At 49.1% G+C, this 15,931-nt stretch overlaps 1 protein-coding gene and 2 long non-coding RNA genes across 3 annotated transcripts; all 3 read left to right on the top strand.

Annotated features, from left to right (window-relative positions):
* Nucleotides 1-586: 586 nt before the first annotated feature.
* On the top strand, nt 587-1,120 carry LOC127328908 (blue copper protein 1b-like). The gene has a single exon (XM_051355469.1). The coding sequence runs from the start codon at nt 587-589 to the stop codon at nt 1,118-1,120; it is 534 nt and encodes a 177-aa protein (XP_051211429.1).
* Nucleotides 1,121-3,248: 2,128 nt separating this feature from the next.
* On the top strand, nt 3,249-4,956 carry LOC139835230 (uncharacterized). The gene is made up of 2 exons (XR_011750998.1): nt 3,249-3,412; nt 4,725-4,956. It is a non-coding gene; the product is annotated as an uncharacterized lncRNA (long non-coding RNA).
* Nucleotides 4,957-7,290: 2,334 nt separating this feature from the next.
* Nucleotides 7,291-9,014, top strand: LOC139835229 (uncharacterized). The gene is made up of 2 exons (XR_011750997.1): nt 7,291-7,470; nt 8,783-9,014. It is a non-coding gene; the product is annotated as an uncharacterized lncRNA (long non-coding RNA).
* Nucleotides 9,015-15,931: the final 6,917 nt, after the last annotated feature.

Raw genomic sequence — 15,931 nt, 5'->3', positions numbered from 1 at the left:
CATTGTCTCTATTCCTATAAATACATTCCAATTGATACTAATAATCTTGCCAAGCTGCGAGATAGGTATGGTGCAGGGTCTCACACAGTGCGGGCTTACGGTTTACGGACCCAGGAGTCACAGGAAACCTGCAGAGATGGTGGATGGAGGCCCGCAAGCGAGTGAGGAGGACCGACAGGAAGCGCTTCGACTCCATGGTGATTTGCACGGCTTGGACGCTCTAGAAGCAACGGAACGCGAGGGCTTTCGGGGACACAAGGAGGCAGAAAAATGTTGATCAAATGCTACACGAGATTAGAGATGAATTCCATCTGTGGGAGAGGGTAAAGAGAGAGAGAGGAGTTTAGATATCGTGAGAGAGTAGGCCTAGGCGGAGTGGGGGCGTGTGTGTTCTCGGGCTGGATGTTTGCATCCAGTTACCGAATCTTGTAAATGTTGTTGCTCTCTTCTATAAGATAAGGCACGCTTTGCGCATGCTCTCGAAAAAATAATCTTGCCAAGCGATATAGCTACATCACACAAGTCGATCTACAACGAACGCGGAAACACAGTGGCTGTCATACAAACGAGCATCACCATATACCCAATGGCTTCCCGACAAGTGGTGCTCTTGGCTGCCGCGGGCATCGCCGCCGCCTTCCTCCTTGCGCCAGCCTCCGCCGAGGTCTTCACTGTCGGGGACGCCGCCGGCTGGACCCTCAAATACCCTGCCACCTGGACTGACGGCAAAACCTTCGTCATCGGCGACAGCCTAAGTATATCTTGCGTGCACGCGCGTTCGTTCGATCCGCAACTCTTAACCAAACCCCGTACCGGAATTCTAACATCATGGTGTTTGTTTGCAATGTTCATGTACCCCGCCGACAAGCACACGGTGATCGAGGTGGGCGGTGCGGACTTCAGGGCGTGCAACGTGATGGGGAACGCGCTCGGCACCTGGAACTCCGGTAGCGACACTGTCACGCTTGACAAGGCGGGGCGGAGGTGGTTCATCTGCAACGTGGGTCCCCACTGCAGTCTTGGCATGAAGCTCCTCGTCACCGTCATGGATGCTGCCGCTCAATCCCCCGCTACCCCGCCGTCGTCTTCGGCCTTTTTCCTTAGCGGGGTGGTTTCATAGGCAATGGCGGCGGCTGGTGCCGTGGCCGCAGCCGCGCTGATGTTCTGAGTGTTAGACCATGTCTAACAGACCCCTTAAAAGGGCCAAACCCGTATAATAACCGCCGGAATACGGGTTTCCGCTCTACCCCGCCGTCTAGCAGACCCTGTAAAAACGGCCCCCGCTTCGATTTTTCCTGTTTTCGATTACGGGGCGGGTCTTCGCCCCCTACTTGTGCGTGGTGGGAGCGGGGATAGAGGGCCAAACCAGTATCCCTTTTCCGAAACCGCGCGCAGACATTTCAGTTCCCCCACCCGTTTTCCTCCGCGCGCCGCCGCAGCCACCCGCGCGCCGCCGTCGGAATCCGTCAGATCCGCGCCCCTCCGCCGCCCGCCGAGCCACGCCGAGCTGCATCGACGCCCGCCGCACCCCCGCCGAAGATCCGCGTCCCTCCGCGCGCGCCGCTGTAACGGCCCAGGGTAGCACACCTATTAGAATTGTTTGTTGTTTTTCTTTTGGGCATCATCATGGCATCATGCATATTTTTGAACTCCAAAATTATTTTATTAAACCCTATTTTATTTCTAAATTATTCCCCTCTTTTTATCTCAAATGAAAATATAATTTTCTCTGCTTATTTTACTATATAAAAACTATTTGAAAAGGTTTTGTTAACAAACAGGAAAATAATAAAAGGAAAACGTTTTTTTTTTAAAAAAAAGAAGGAGGAGACCTCCCACCGGCCAGGCCAGGCAGCCCAGCCGGCTCCCTCTTCTCCGGCCCACCTTGGCCCACCCGGAGGTCCACCAGTGGAACCCTAGGGTTCCCTGGCTTTTTGCAGTCCACCTCCCCGCCGCCGGTCCCCTCTTTTCCGGAAAACCCCCTCACCTATTTCTTTTTCTGTCTAGACCCTCCCACCTCTCTCTGAGCCTCTCCTCTCATCCCCGACCCAACCTCGAGCGCGTCGCTCTTCTCCTCGCTCGCGAACCGCGCCCCCTCTCGACCTCGCTTCCCTCTCTGCCCGCATGGCGCCGCCGCCGGCCGTCGCTACCCCGTGCTCCACCGACCTTCATGCCTCTGGTGTCCGCCTCCAGTATCGCCACGGGCTCCTTGCGCGCCGCCCTCGCCCAGCACTCCCTTGTACCGGCCACCGCCTCCTGCGCAAGCTCGAGCGCCGCCGCCACTTGTTCCTCGTCGCGCGTGGCCCCGCCTCTCCATCCTCCAGCCCGGCCGTCACCTTGACCCCTTGCTGCTGCGCGCCGCCGGCCACTGCGCCCCTGCCTCTAGCCGCGCCGCCCCGTCGCTGTTCCTCCACCTCCGCCTCAGCGCAGAATATCTCCGTGTGTGCACCTGCTTGTCCTGGTCGTTGCCTCATGCCTCCGCGCGGGGTCAACAAGGTGTTGGCCAGCCTGCCTTGTGAACGCATGTATCTTGCACCACTTTGTTCTATTGCTGCTTCTGCTGACGCGTTTCTCCGATCCCGTGCTGCAGTGATGTTGTATGTGGATGTGAGGGTGGATGTGGTGGTGTGGTGCTACATTGGGAACTACAATGTTAAGATGATACGTGTTCTTCGGCCACCGAATGGAAGAAACTTGTGTCGGCGGTCTACTTCCTTTCGTACTGCCAAGTTCGTCATCTCGTCACCGGCCAAAGGATCCTTGTTGCCGTTCCAAGTATCACTGACGTCTACTCAAATTCGCCATCAGCAAACGAAGCCGGAACCTCAAGGCTTCTTTCTCGGATTCGAATGCCGAGACATTCGCTTCATCTTCATCCTCTCCGAAACCGAATCCGGCGACCGCCTATGTTCCGGTACCGTGAGACCCCAACCCTAAGCCAACCTATTTTATAAATGTGCCATCTATAACTTGTTGCATTTGCCATATCATCATGTGCCGCATCGCATGTCATATCATGGGGTTGTTCGGGTTGATAGCGATTCACCTAATAATTAAATATGGAATTGTGTGGGATTGCTTATATATTATCCCGGTTCCATTTAATTTTGCGTAGCGCACCTATGCCATGTTTATGCCATGCTAATGACATCTAATTTGCGGGGTAGATAAACAACTCGAACCTAATAATTGTTTGTCCGAATTCCAATTCCGTTTAAATTGGATAAGATACATTGCACCATCTATGCCATGTCATGCATATCATCATGAACATGCTGGATCTTCTTTATCCGTAGTAGTAAGACTTGCATGCGTTGTGTGTTCCAGCATTTGCTTCTTCCCGGATAGGATCACGAAGTGGTGTGGTGAGATACGACAAGTCCTCCGGATGTTCCTCGGCAAGCTTTAACAGGCAAGCATTTCCCCTATACTCCTGTCCCTGCAGGAGTCGCTCACCTATTTTATTTTGCCTTCTCCCTCATGCTATCCTTAAGTTGCGTTCTTGTCACGTGTCCTTTCCACTTGTTACCTCAAGCAGCCCATATTTCCACCACCACCTCCTACGGCTATTGTTTGGTTATCGAGTCTGCCCTTGCGAGTCGTAGTGCATGCTAGTGCTGTTCTATCTCGTTACCGTTATTGTTATCTTATCGGGTTATATGCTGGGAAGAATCATGGTTACTTTAGTTGTTGATAATTGTTTAGCGGAGGCATCGGTGGGTCAGCTGATCATTTTGTGACGGCTCACTTGTGTTTCCTAAATATCTTAGGACCCCGAGTTCTTGTTATCTGTTCTGAGACTGAGCGCTCTAACCACACGTGGGTATGCTTACCGGGTCTCCCCTCGACCACTGCCGGAATCTACAGCTTTGTCCAGTGGCCACAACTTGTTTGGATGTTTGTTTTGTTTCTCCCGGGCGTGCAAGCTTGTTTCTTTGTGGTTAGATGATATGATGTTACTTTTGGGGAAGCCATGTTGCCTAGTAACCCCGTCGTCTCTTGCACGCTCGTAGGATGCGGTACGTATTGCTGAAGATGGATTCACCCTGCGGGCACTGTTTCCATCTGAAAGCCGTAGACGCAAACAACTAAGTCCGCGTCGGAGTTTCGATCGGGCTCCGAAACGGGTTAACTTAGTTAGGTGGCTTCCTGGACATTGTTATAGTGAAGGAGAGTGCGTGTCGTGATATCCACCTGTCGTAAGTGGGTTGAGCGTGCGTGTGGGCACATTTGGGCACCCCTGCAGGGTTAATTCTTATCGATAAGCCGCGTCCGCGGTTATGGACGACTTGGAGCTGTATGACTCGACCATAGATAACTTACACCTGTTGTTTCAATACTAATAACTTGCATAGTAAGATAGAACAACTTAAATAATAACTGGTTAAAACTTGACAACCGTGTGAGTGCCTTTGCCAGTACCTCCTTGCGAGGGGGGAACACATCGGCTGTGTTATGTTTGCAGAGTATAGAACTGTTAGTTTATGCGCTCTCTCATCTTCTCTGATTACACGAATGTTGTAGAGTGTCTCTATAGGTTTTTAGTGCTTGCGCGCTGCCTCTTAAACCCACCATATTGTCTATGACGTTCCTCTTGCGTCCTCTAAGTCCCCTGCGTGCCTCAAGTACAAAGGACGACTGGTTGACGAATGCTCATACGTCTTGAAGTCTTGTTAAGTACGAACCCGTACTTATTGCTGCTTCTACGGGATATAACCGGGCAGGTATGAAGATATGTTCGATGAAGACGACGTTAGCAAGGTTACCCTTCCGGCTTGGCCTGGGCAGGGTTATGGACGCCACTGGTTATCTTCAGGACTCTTAGTCCAATTTGTATCTTGTCCGTACTCGGACGTATTCGATCTTCTGTATGATTTGGATCTTTGTATTGTATATTTGTATCTTGACTCGTTGGAGTCGTTGTTGTATATATGTATCTTGTGGGCTCTATTGTAATCCTGTTGTAATGTTACCGCTCGTGTTAATTCCTCTGGCATCACGTGTGTGATTCGTCGCGCACGTCGTGTCGGAGGGCGTCTCTGAATCGATATCGTGCGGATTTCGGCGGGATCGCTGGAATCCTCAGGATACCGGTTTGGGTGCGTCACAAGTTGGTATCAGAGCCTCAGGTTGACGGTACCCCACTAGTCCAGCCTTTAGGATAACCTTGCCAATGGTCGTTGAGTTTAGAGTGTCAAAACTATTTTCTGAAAATTCGTTGGATAGTTCTAATTAGCTCTGATTTTTCTCCTTACCTCTATTCTTTCTCATCTTACCTTTGTGAGTTTGAATCTTCTCTTATCTGTTTCTCTGAGTCTTAGGTTTCAATGCGGGTTTGACGATCTTTGCCTTTATCCTATTAGGTCCGATCTTCGGAGGTCCCGACGAAACCGCATCATCAACAACGGAACAACGACTTCTTGTTAGTGGTGTCGACCCGATCAACCTGGAGCAACAATTCTTGTTAGTGGTGTCGAGAAGATCAACACTTCGCCAGGAGAAGGTTCCACCTCAAGGTCGGGTGTCTATCAACATGGTACAAGAAGATCCGATAGTTTAACCAACTCCCCCTTAGGTTGACGTGGAATCTCGGGGCGAGATTCCTTGTTAGTGGTCTCGATTGTAACGGCCCAGGGTAGCACACCTATTAGAATTGTTTGTTGTTTTTCTTTTGTGCATCATCATGGCATCATGCATATTTTTGAACTCCAAAATTATTTTATTAAACCCTATTTTATTTCTAAATTATTCCCCTCTTTTTATCTCAAATGAAAATATAATTTTCTCTGCTTATTTTACTATATAAAAACTATTTGAAACGGTTTTGTTAACAAACAGGAAAATAATAAAAGGAAAATGTTTTTAAAAAAAAAAAAAAGAAGAAGGAGACCTCCCACCGGCCAGGCCAGGCAGCCCAGCCGGCTCCCTCTTCTCCGGCCCACCTTGGCCCACCCGGAGGTCCACCAGTGGAACCCTAGGGTTCCCTGGCTTTTTGCAGTCCACCTCCCCGCCGCCGGTCCCCTCTTTTCCGGAAAACCCCCTCACCTCTTTCTTTTTCTGTCTAGACCATCCCACCTCTCTCTGAGCCTCTCCTCTCATCCCCGACCCAACCTCGAGCGCGTCGCTCTTCTCCTCGCTCGCGAACCGCGCCCCCTCTCGACCTCGCTTCCCTCTCTGCTCGCATGGCGCCGCCGCCGGCCGTCGCTACCCCGTGCTCCACCGACCTTCATGCCTCTGGTGTCCGCCTCCAGTATCGCCACGGGCTCCTTGCGCGCCGCCCTCGCCAAGCTCTCCCTTGCACCGGCCACCGCCTCCTGCGCAAGCTCGAGCGCCGCCGCCACTTGTTCCTCGTCGCGCGTGGCCCCGCCTCTCCATCCTCCAGCCCGGCCGTCACCTTGACCCCTTGCTGCTGCGCGCCGCCGGCCACTGCGCCCCTGCCTCTAGCCACGCGGCCCCGTCGCTGTTCCTCCACCTCCGCCTCAGCGCAGAATATCTCCGTGTGTGCACCTGCTTGTCCTGGTCGTTGCCTCCTGCCTCTGCGCGGGGTCAACAAGGTGTTGGCCAGCCTGCCTTGTGAACGCATGTATCTTGTACCACTTTGTTCTATTGCTGCTTCTGCTGACGCGTTTCTCCAATCCCGTGCTGCAGTGATGTTGTATGTGGATGTGAGGGTGGATGTGGTGGTGTGGTGCTACATTGGGAACTACAATGTTAAGATGATACGTGTTCTTCGGCCACCGAACGGAAGAAACTTGTGTCGGCGGTCTACTTCCTTTCGTACTGCCAAGTTCGTCATCTCGTCACCGGCCAAAGAATCCTTGTTGCCGTTCCAAGTATCACTGACGTCTACTCAAATTCGCCATCAGCAAACGAAGCCGGAACCTCAAGGCTTCTTTCTCGGATTCGAATGCCGAGACATTCGCTTCATCTTCATCCTCTCCGAAACCGAATCCGGCGACCGCCTATGTTCCGGTACCGTGAGACCCCAACCCTAAGCCAACCTATTTTATAAATGTGCCATCTATAACTTGTTGCATTTGCCGTATCATCATGTGCCGCATCGCATGTCATATCATGGGGTTGTTCGGGTTGATAGCGATTCACCTAATAATTAAATATGGAATTGTGCGGGATTGCTTATATCTTATCCCGGTTCCATTTAATTTTGCGTAGCGCACCTATGCCATGTTTATGCCATGCTAATGACATCTAATTTGCGGGGTAGATAAACAACTCGAACCTAATAATTGTTTGTCCGAATTCCAATTCCGTTTAAATTGGATAAGATGCATTGCACCATCTATGCCATGTCATGCATATCATCATGAACATGCTGGATCTTCTTTATCCGTAGTAGTAAGACTTGCATGCGTTGTGTGTTCCAGCATTTGCTTCTTCCCGGATAGGATCACGAAGTGGTGTGGTGAGATACGACAAGTCCTCCGGATGTTCCTCGGCAAGCTTTAACAGGCAAGCATTTCCCCTATACTCCTGTCCCTGCAGGAGTCGCTCACCTATTTTATTTTGCCTTCTCCCTCATGCTATCCTTAAGTTGCGTTCTTGTCACGTGTCCTTTCCACTTATTACCTCAAGCAGCCCATATTGCCACCACCACCTCCTACGGCTATTGTTTGGTTATCGAGTCTGCCCTTGCGAGTCGTAGTGCATGCTAGTGCTGTTCTATCTCGTTACCGTTATTGTTATCTTATCGGGTTATATGCTGGGAAGAATCATGGTTACTTTAGTTGTTGATAATTGTTTAGCGGAGGCATCGGTGGGTCAGCTGATTGTTTTGTGATGGCTCACTTGTGTTTCCTAAATATCTTAGGACCCCGAGTTCTTGTTATCTGTTCTGAGACTGAGCGCTCTAACCACACGTGGGTATGCTTACCGGGTCTCCCCTCGACCACTGCCGGAATCTACAGCTTTGTCCAGTGGCCACAACTAGTTTGGATGTTTGTTTTGTTTCTCTCGGGCGTGCAAGCTTGTTTCTTTGTGGTCAGATGATATGATGTTACTTTTGGGGAAGCCATGTTGCCTTGTAACCCCGTCGTCTCTTGCACACTCGTAGGATGCGGTACGTATTGCTGAAGATGGATTCACCCTGCGGGCACTGTTTCCATCTGAAAGCCGTAGACGCAAACAACTAAGTCCGCGTCGGAGTTTCGATCGGGCTCCGAAACGGGTTAACTTAGTTAGGTGGCTTCCTGGACATTGTTATAGTGAAGGAGAGTGCGTGTCGTGATATCCACCTATCGTAAGTGGGTTGAGCGTGCGTGTGGGCACATTTGGGCACCCCTGCAGGGTTAAATCTTATCGATAAGCCGCGTCCGCGGTTATGGACGACTTGGAGTTGTATGACTCGACCATAGACAACTTACACCTGTTGTTTCAATACTAATAACTTGCATAGTAAGATAGAACAACTTAAATAATAACTGGTTAAAACTTGACAACCGTGTGAGTGCCTTTGCCAGTACCTCCTTGCGAGGGGGGAACACATCGGCTGTGTTATGTTTGCAGAGTATAGAACTGTTAGTTTATGCGCTCTCTCATCTTCTCTGATTAGACGAATGTTGTAGAGTGTCTCTATAGGTTTTTAGTGCTTGCGCGCTACCGCTTAAACCCACCATATTGCCTATGACGTTCCTCTTGTGTCCTCTAAGTCCCCTGCGTGCCTCAAGTACAAAGGACGACTGGATGACGAATGCTCATACGTCTTGAAGTCTTGTTAAGTACGGACCCGTACTTATTGCTGCTTCTACGGGATATAACCGGGCAGGTATGAAGATATGTTCGATGAAGACGACGTTAGCAAGGTTACCCTTCCGGCTTGGCCTGGGCAGGGTTATGGACGCCACTGGTTATCTTCAGGACTGTTAGTCCAATTTGTATCTTGTCCGTACTCGGACGTATTCGATCTTCTGTATGATTTGGATCTTTGTATTGTATATTTGTATCTTGACTCGTTGGAGTCGTTGTTGTATATATGTATCTTGTGGGCTCTATTGTAATCCTGTTGTAATGTTACCGCTCGTGTTAATTCCTCTGGCATCACGTGTGTGATTCGTCGCGCACGTCGTGTCGGAGGGCGTCTCTGAATCGATATCGTGCGGATTTCGGCGGGATCGCTGGAATCCTCAGGATACCGGTTTGGGGGCGTCACAGCCGCCGCCCTCCTGCCGCGGTCTTCTCCGCCGTTTTCGCCGGTGAGTATTCCGCCGCATTCTTCTTCGTTCTCGCCGGTAAAATGGACGTGTTTGGGGCTGATGTATGCTACACCGTGGTAGATGGCTTCAGAGGATGTGCACATGGCGGATTTGGACGCGACGTCGACCGATTGGTCCTCGTCGGATTCCGACGATTCGGGCATCGAGGAGTTGCTCAACGACGACGAGACGGAGATGATGCTGCTCCTGTTCGGCATGAAGCACATAGAGGTCCTCACCAAGCTGCTGGATCAGTGGAAAGGATCCGTGATCGGGCGTATGTGCATTCCGCGGAACCGCGCACTCGGCCACGAACAGCTGATGCAAGATTATTTTGCCGAGGTACCGACCTATCCTCCCCGCCTCTTCCGTAGACGGTACCGAATGCGTAGGACTTTGTTCGAGAGAATCGTCAAAGATTGCGAGGCAAATTGCGATTATTTCAAGCAAAGAAGAAACGCTGCCCAAGTTGGGATTTAGCCCATATCAAAAAATATCAGCCGCCATGAGGGTTATTGTATACGGTATACCAGCAGATTATACCGATGAGTACCTTCGCATTGGTGTGCAAACAACCACGGATTGCGTGCGTATGTTTGCCAAGATGGTGATCAAGTTGTACGGAGAGACGTATCTCCGAGTTCCATATGAGGAAGATACAAAAAGGCTCATGGAGATCAATGAAAAGAGGGGGTGGCCGGGGATGCTTGGTAGTTTGGATTGCATGCATTGGACATGGAAAAATTGTCCAAAAGCATGGCATGGAATGTATTGTGGCAAAAGCCGTGATGCTACCATTGTTCTTGAAGCTGTGGCCTCTCAAGACTTATGGATTTGGCATGCTTTTTTTGGACTGCCGGGGACACTCAACGACATCAACATCTTGAATAGATCCCCTTTGTTTGCAAGACTAGTTAAGGGTGAAGCTCCACCTTGTAACTACAAAGTTATGAACAATGAGTACACCATGGGGTACTATCTCACAGATGGTATTTACCCTAACTATGCAACCCTTGTCAAGTCCATAAAAGAGAAAAGGACAAGGCTTTGACAAGAAAGGAAGCTTGCTTCACCAAAAATTAAGAGGCATGCCGCAAGGATATTGAGAGAGCTTTTGGTGTCTTGCAAGCAAAGTTTGCAATTGTCCGGGGTCCTGCTAGGTTTTGGGACAAGGAAACTCTTGTTGATATCATGACATGTTGTGTGATTCTGCACAACATGATCATTGAAGATGAAAGAGGTTTGAATTTGTCATGTTTCTATGACAATGTTGGCACCCGAGTGCAGCCCGAGAGGAATCCTGATCGGATTGAAACTTTTCTTGCAGCTCATCGAGGCATTGAAAATGCCGAGACTCATCACCAGCTCACCCAAGATCTGAGTGATCACCATTGGCAGTTGCATGGCCAATGATTTATTACATTCATTTTCCATTGTTGTATGTGTGAAACATTCATTTCCTATTGTTGTATGTGTGAAATATTTGTTATTTGTTTAATTCTTCCATTAGAACATTTGTTGACATTTCCGAAAAACATTATTGTAATAATTATGACGATTATTGTGTGATGTAAAACACTTATTTTATGTGAATGTTGTGTTGGTTCTAATATCCAATTTGTCAAAAAAAACCCTGTTTTGAGGGGTTGAGAACTCGGACGAGCTAGCAGACTCCGTATCCCCACCCCGTAAAACAGAATATTCTGTTTTACGGGGTGGGGATACGGGTTCTGCTAGCTCGTCCGAGTTTTCGACCGGCGAAAAGTAAATACAGGGCCCTCTACTAGCGTTTTAAGGGGCGAAAAAATACGGGGCCTGTTAGACATGCTCTTAGCTGTTGACACTCAAGATATATACGATCGCCAATTGATAACCGGTGTGCTGGGGCCTAGGAGGAGTACCTTCGTTTTTTGTCCTTCGGTTGGATTGCTATCACAAGCTCGTAGGTGTTTGAGCTAGCTAGACTAGCAAAAACCTTCTAGTAAGTTTGTATCGTCGCTGCGGGTGTTGAAGGATAGAGAGAGAGATATGTGGAATATGTTGGATGTTGTATTGAGCCTCTCGGGCGAGTATATATAGTGGTACAGACATGGAGGCTAAGATAGCTCTCCTAGAGATATGGTAGGTAGAGATTACAAATCCTAGACTACCTAATATACCTATACCAAATATATCTCTAACACTCCCCAGCAGTCGTAGCGGTAGTGACGTGAACGACAGTAGCGTCGCGGACGGTCAGACTGGAGAGAAACTGAAGGTATGAACCAACGGGCTGACACTCCCCCGCAGTCGTAGCGGGAGCATCATGGACGATGTCGCGTTGCGGATGCTTGGACTGTAGAGGAAGCCGAGGTGCTCGTGCGAGGTGGTAGCCCTTGTGCCGATGTCGAGGTAGCCGAGAGCATGGGTGCTGCAACCTTGGTCGAGGGAGCCGCGCGAGGGATTGTCGTGGTCGATGTCGTGGCCGGGTGCCGGTGTTGATGTAGCCGCATGCGAGGTGGTGTGCGAGGAGAGTGACGGAGACGCGCCGAGGCAGTCGTTGGGATGGTCGATGCCGAAGTCGATGCAGTCTAGGCCGTCGAGGACGAAGTGCAACCATGGTTTTGCCAGAACCAGGAGCACGTCGGGGACGATGGCATACTCTGGTTTTGCCAGAACCGAGTACGCATAGAAGAACTCGGCGGTGACGCGTCGAAGCAGTCGTAGAGGCGATGCCGATGAAGACGTCATCGAAGCCGATGAAGACGAGGCGCTGGTCCGAGCTTGCCAGGCCCGGGGACAAAGGCACGTATCGGTGTTGCCAGTACCCGGCGTGCGGGGGTAGAGAACATTACAAAGTGCGCGCCATGTCGGAGTAGACTAGTAGAGGAGGTCTCGACAACGGGTGTCGGAGTAAAGGAGCAGGTTGTGTAGTCGGGAAAGAGGCGAGTCTCGACGACGGGTGTCGGAGTAGAGAAGCAGGTGACGTAGTCGGGGAGGAGGCGAGGACGCTGGCGGCAAAGCTGTAGTGTACGAAGACGTAGAAGGCGGCTAACCCAGCGGTGACCAGGGGTGGTCATGCTGGACGCCTAGACGGACGTTGCGGTGATCGGCGAGCTCAGTGCGACCTGAAGTGGTTGGCGAGCCCAGTAGCGACCTGAGGTGGAGGCGCGGCGGTGGTACACGAAGTAGGCGAGGAAGACCCGGCGGCGTGACGAAGACCATGCGCGGACGGAGGCGACCCGCGCCGAAGGGGCGGCGCTGTGGTGGCCTCGGACATCGATGAAAGGGGGACGACAAAGGTGACCGCGTGCGGCGACGCCACGGCCTGAGGGGCCGGCGTAGCTGCATGGCGCGAGTCGGTGCAGCGGCGGGATGCCACCAGCGACGTACGCGCCTCAAAAGGCGCGTCATTGGCTAGCAGCGTGGACGAAAGGCGGCGGCGCTGCAACCCGAAGGGGCGACACAGCGGCAACCCGATGCTCAATCGGTGGTATGCGCGTGCTCTGGGACGTGCTTGGCGAAGACGTGTGCGGGCTCGGTAGATCAGACCGACGGCGGCGCTACATGTGCCATGGCGTGGACTACGCGCCGCAGATCGGAGTCGTTGGCGACGTTGTCGTTGATGTCCTGGGCGAAGATGAGCCGGCGATGGAGACCGTGCAGATGAAGGCGGGCGGCTGCGACGCAAACGGCATCCCATGTGCATCGCGTGCAGCCGTGCCCCACGGTAGATGGAGGCGGCCCGGCCAAGGCGGAGACGACGTGGGCGAGCCGGCCGCGGCAACCTACCAAGGAAGGCGCTGCAGCCAGCCAGCGAGTCGACTGCGGTGGCCGGTGTAGATTCAACGCTGATGTTGGAGTAGAGGCGCGTGGACGGCGGCGGTGGGCGACTCAATCCGATCTATGATCGGCAAAACAAAAAAGAAAACGCCGGTCGAGCGACCAGCGGACAAAACAAAACCGATCTAAAGATCGAAAAAAAGACTCGAGGGCGGCGGATCAACCGATCGGCGGACGAACCCTCATACGGGTTGCGCGGCCCCCGGGGTAGATCATGGAGATCGACCTCCCCGGGGGCGGCGCGGAAGCTTTGCGGCGGCTAGGTCAAGGAGCGTGCCGCTCTGATACCATGTTGAAGGATAGAGAGAGAGATGCGGAATACGTTGGATGTTGTATTGAGCCTCTCGGGCGAGTATATATAGTGGTACAGACTTGGAGGCTAAGATATCTCTCATAGAGATATGGTAGGTAGAGATTACAAATCCTAGACTACCTAATATACCTATACCAAATATATCTCTAACAGCAGGTAAATTCTTTCATTAAATGGATTATGTTGTTCGGTTACCTCGATTGTTTTGTGTGCCGTCCTCAACATAGAATTGTTTCCTTTTTTTCTTCTACATTTGTTTCGAAGGTGCCAAGAAAGGTATCGATGTGTAGCTGATGTGAGGATTATTATATTTACAATTTGTTAATTGCTGCAGCCGAATAATGAAAAAACGCACTCTTAATCTTTACTACTAGTACAAATACACGTGCGTTGCCACGGGTCCTCTAATTTAATTTTTCAATGCATATATGTAGTTCATAACTCACAACGAAAATTTCAAACAAATTAGGGATATCATAATGCACTACAACATAATAATACCGAATGCAATAACCACGGCGCATCGTCCTGGATTTCCTAATGCCACATCCTGATCTGCGTCTTGATGACCTCTGCTCCTCCAAAAAACAATTTTTAAAACTAACATAAAAATGGAAGGAGAGAGCACGAACTAATCCCACGGAAACTCACAATCTTCTTGATGCACTTTTCGTCATTAGTCTGGACCCGGTGGAACTAAACAACAACCGTGCATATGAGATGGTATTCAGACGCGTAACACCAGAAGAAATGAGAAATGAGACAATAGAATACTATGTGAGAATTCTCTCCACACACACATAGGAGGAAGTTAGTCACATGCCATGTGAATCAATAGCCAAAGGCGGCAGCGGCGTTGTAAAGAGCAAACCTATCTCGATCAATGTGTAACTTACTTTGGCTTTTCAATGAGCTAGCATGTCATGCATGGAGCAGAGAATAATTCAGTTATCCCAAAAACTTCATTATAAGTTGATCTTTGCCACTTCACATGTCATACTTGGTCTGAAAAATGAGTCCATGAATAAAAATAAATAACCAAAATAAATATAAGTAAATCATCTAATGCTTGCACAAAGTTTTAGTGCCTAAACATTTGTCCTCCATCAACACAAGTCCATGTGAAGCAAGAACATTTAGGAAATTGTAAAACTTTATGAGCCACATTAGCATCATTTAGTTGCACACCTATTCCTTGACCTAGTTGCAAAGAAGAATTAAGTCACTTTTAATTGTGTATGTGCTATTGATTGCACACCAATATAGAAAGGAAACATTTAGTTCAAGAAGCATCTGCAACTAAAAGGTTGTGCATGTATATCTATGATGTGAGCATTACCAGACATAAACATTTGCATAGTGCAGGGTAAATTGGCTAAGCCTAAATTGTTAGTCAGTTATTGCTAACATCACTCCAAGAGACATAAATGAGGGGCACCATTTGACAGAGTAAAAGGCAGCATAGTAGAACTTAAATAATACATTATGTGAATGAGACGGAGAGAATCAAATAGTGTTTTGCTCACCATAAGGAGTAAGAACACATATAAGTATAACCCAACTAAGAGCTCTGCAATGACAGATTGGTGATCTAAAAGAGTTGGCATGGTGGAACATACACTGAGTATTTTCTGTTAGTAAAATTAGAACACCGCGGGACCTCTTAAAGGACAAAAATTTGGATTATTATTAGTATGCATGAAATGTCATTTTTCTGAAACAGGTTTAACAATGAAAACCAGTTCATTTTAACATGATGTTCATACTCACCAGCTTTCAGAAACTTATTTGCCGGTGCATATCTTATACTTGTTTGACAAGTGGTTGCTGAGAAAGAACATAAAAATTCTTGTTGAAACCATTTTCCGCAAGTGGTTTCTAACCAAAATAGAATATCAAACCAATCCTTTTCCACGGCGTGTGCCTGTTTGAGGTAATACAATACGTCACTCTAGGCCTTTATTAAATACAGTGTATTACCTCCATTTAGAGGCAGGATATAGGTTTGATATACACCATATACAAAGCTGAATACCATGAATAGAAGGACTACATAGAAGGGTACTCTTGCAAAGGAAAAAGGAACACAAATCAATGCTATACTTTGAGAAAAATCAATGAATGCCCAGTTTGCCATTATAAATTTTGATGAGTAACACGGGACCTCATTTCTCAAATTTTATCGGAAAAACTACACGAACAGGAGAAAGAAAAACCATGAGATGCATATAGTTGCATGTACTGTCCATCTTTGTCTGAATTAGAAAATCACATATGAAGTAGAAAACGATAAGGGACCAATGTTGTTCAGGCGGCAACAAACTCAAGCAAGATGCGATATAATAATTTTCTTGTCATTTACTGATTTTAACCTACTTTCCGTTGAAGTTGCCAGTCTAGAGCTACTACAAAATATGGATGGCTGATAATGTTGCAAGAAAAACAATATGCGACCTCCGAGGCCTTATGCATTACTCCCTCCGTTCTATATTAGTTTTCGCAATCTATTCACAAAATGTGTCTAGATACATCCAAATCAGCGACAACTAATATGGAACGGAGGAGTAGTTGTTAGTTTGTATCATTC

Source organism: Lolium perenne, chromosome 2 (assembly GCF_019359855.2).
Source record: "Lolium perenne isolate Kyuss_39 chromosome 2, Kyuss_2.0, whole genome shotgun sequence".
In the NCBI taxonomy this organism is placed as follows: Eukaryota; Viridiplantae; Streptophyta; class Magnoliopsida; order Poales; family Poaceae; genus Lolium; species Lolium perenne.
Note: the sequence above shows the minus strand (reverse complement) of the source record. Positions and strands in the feature narration are given on the sequence as shown.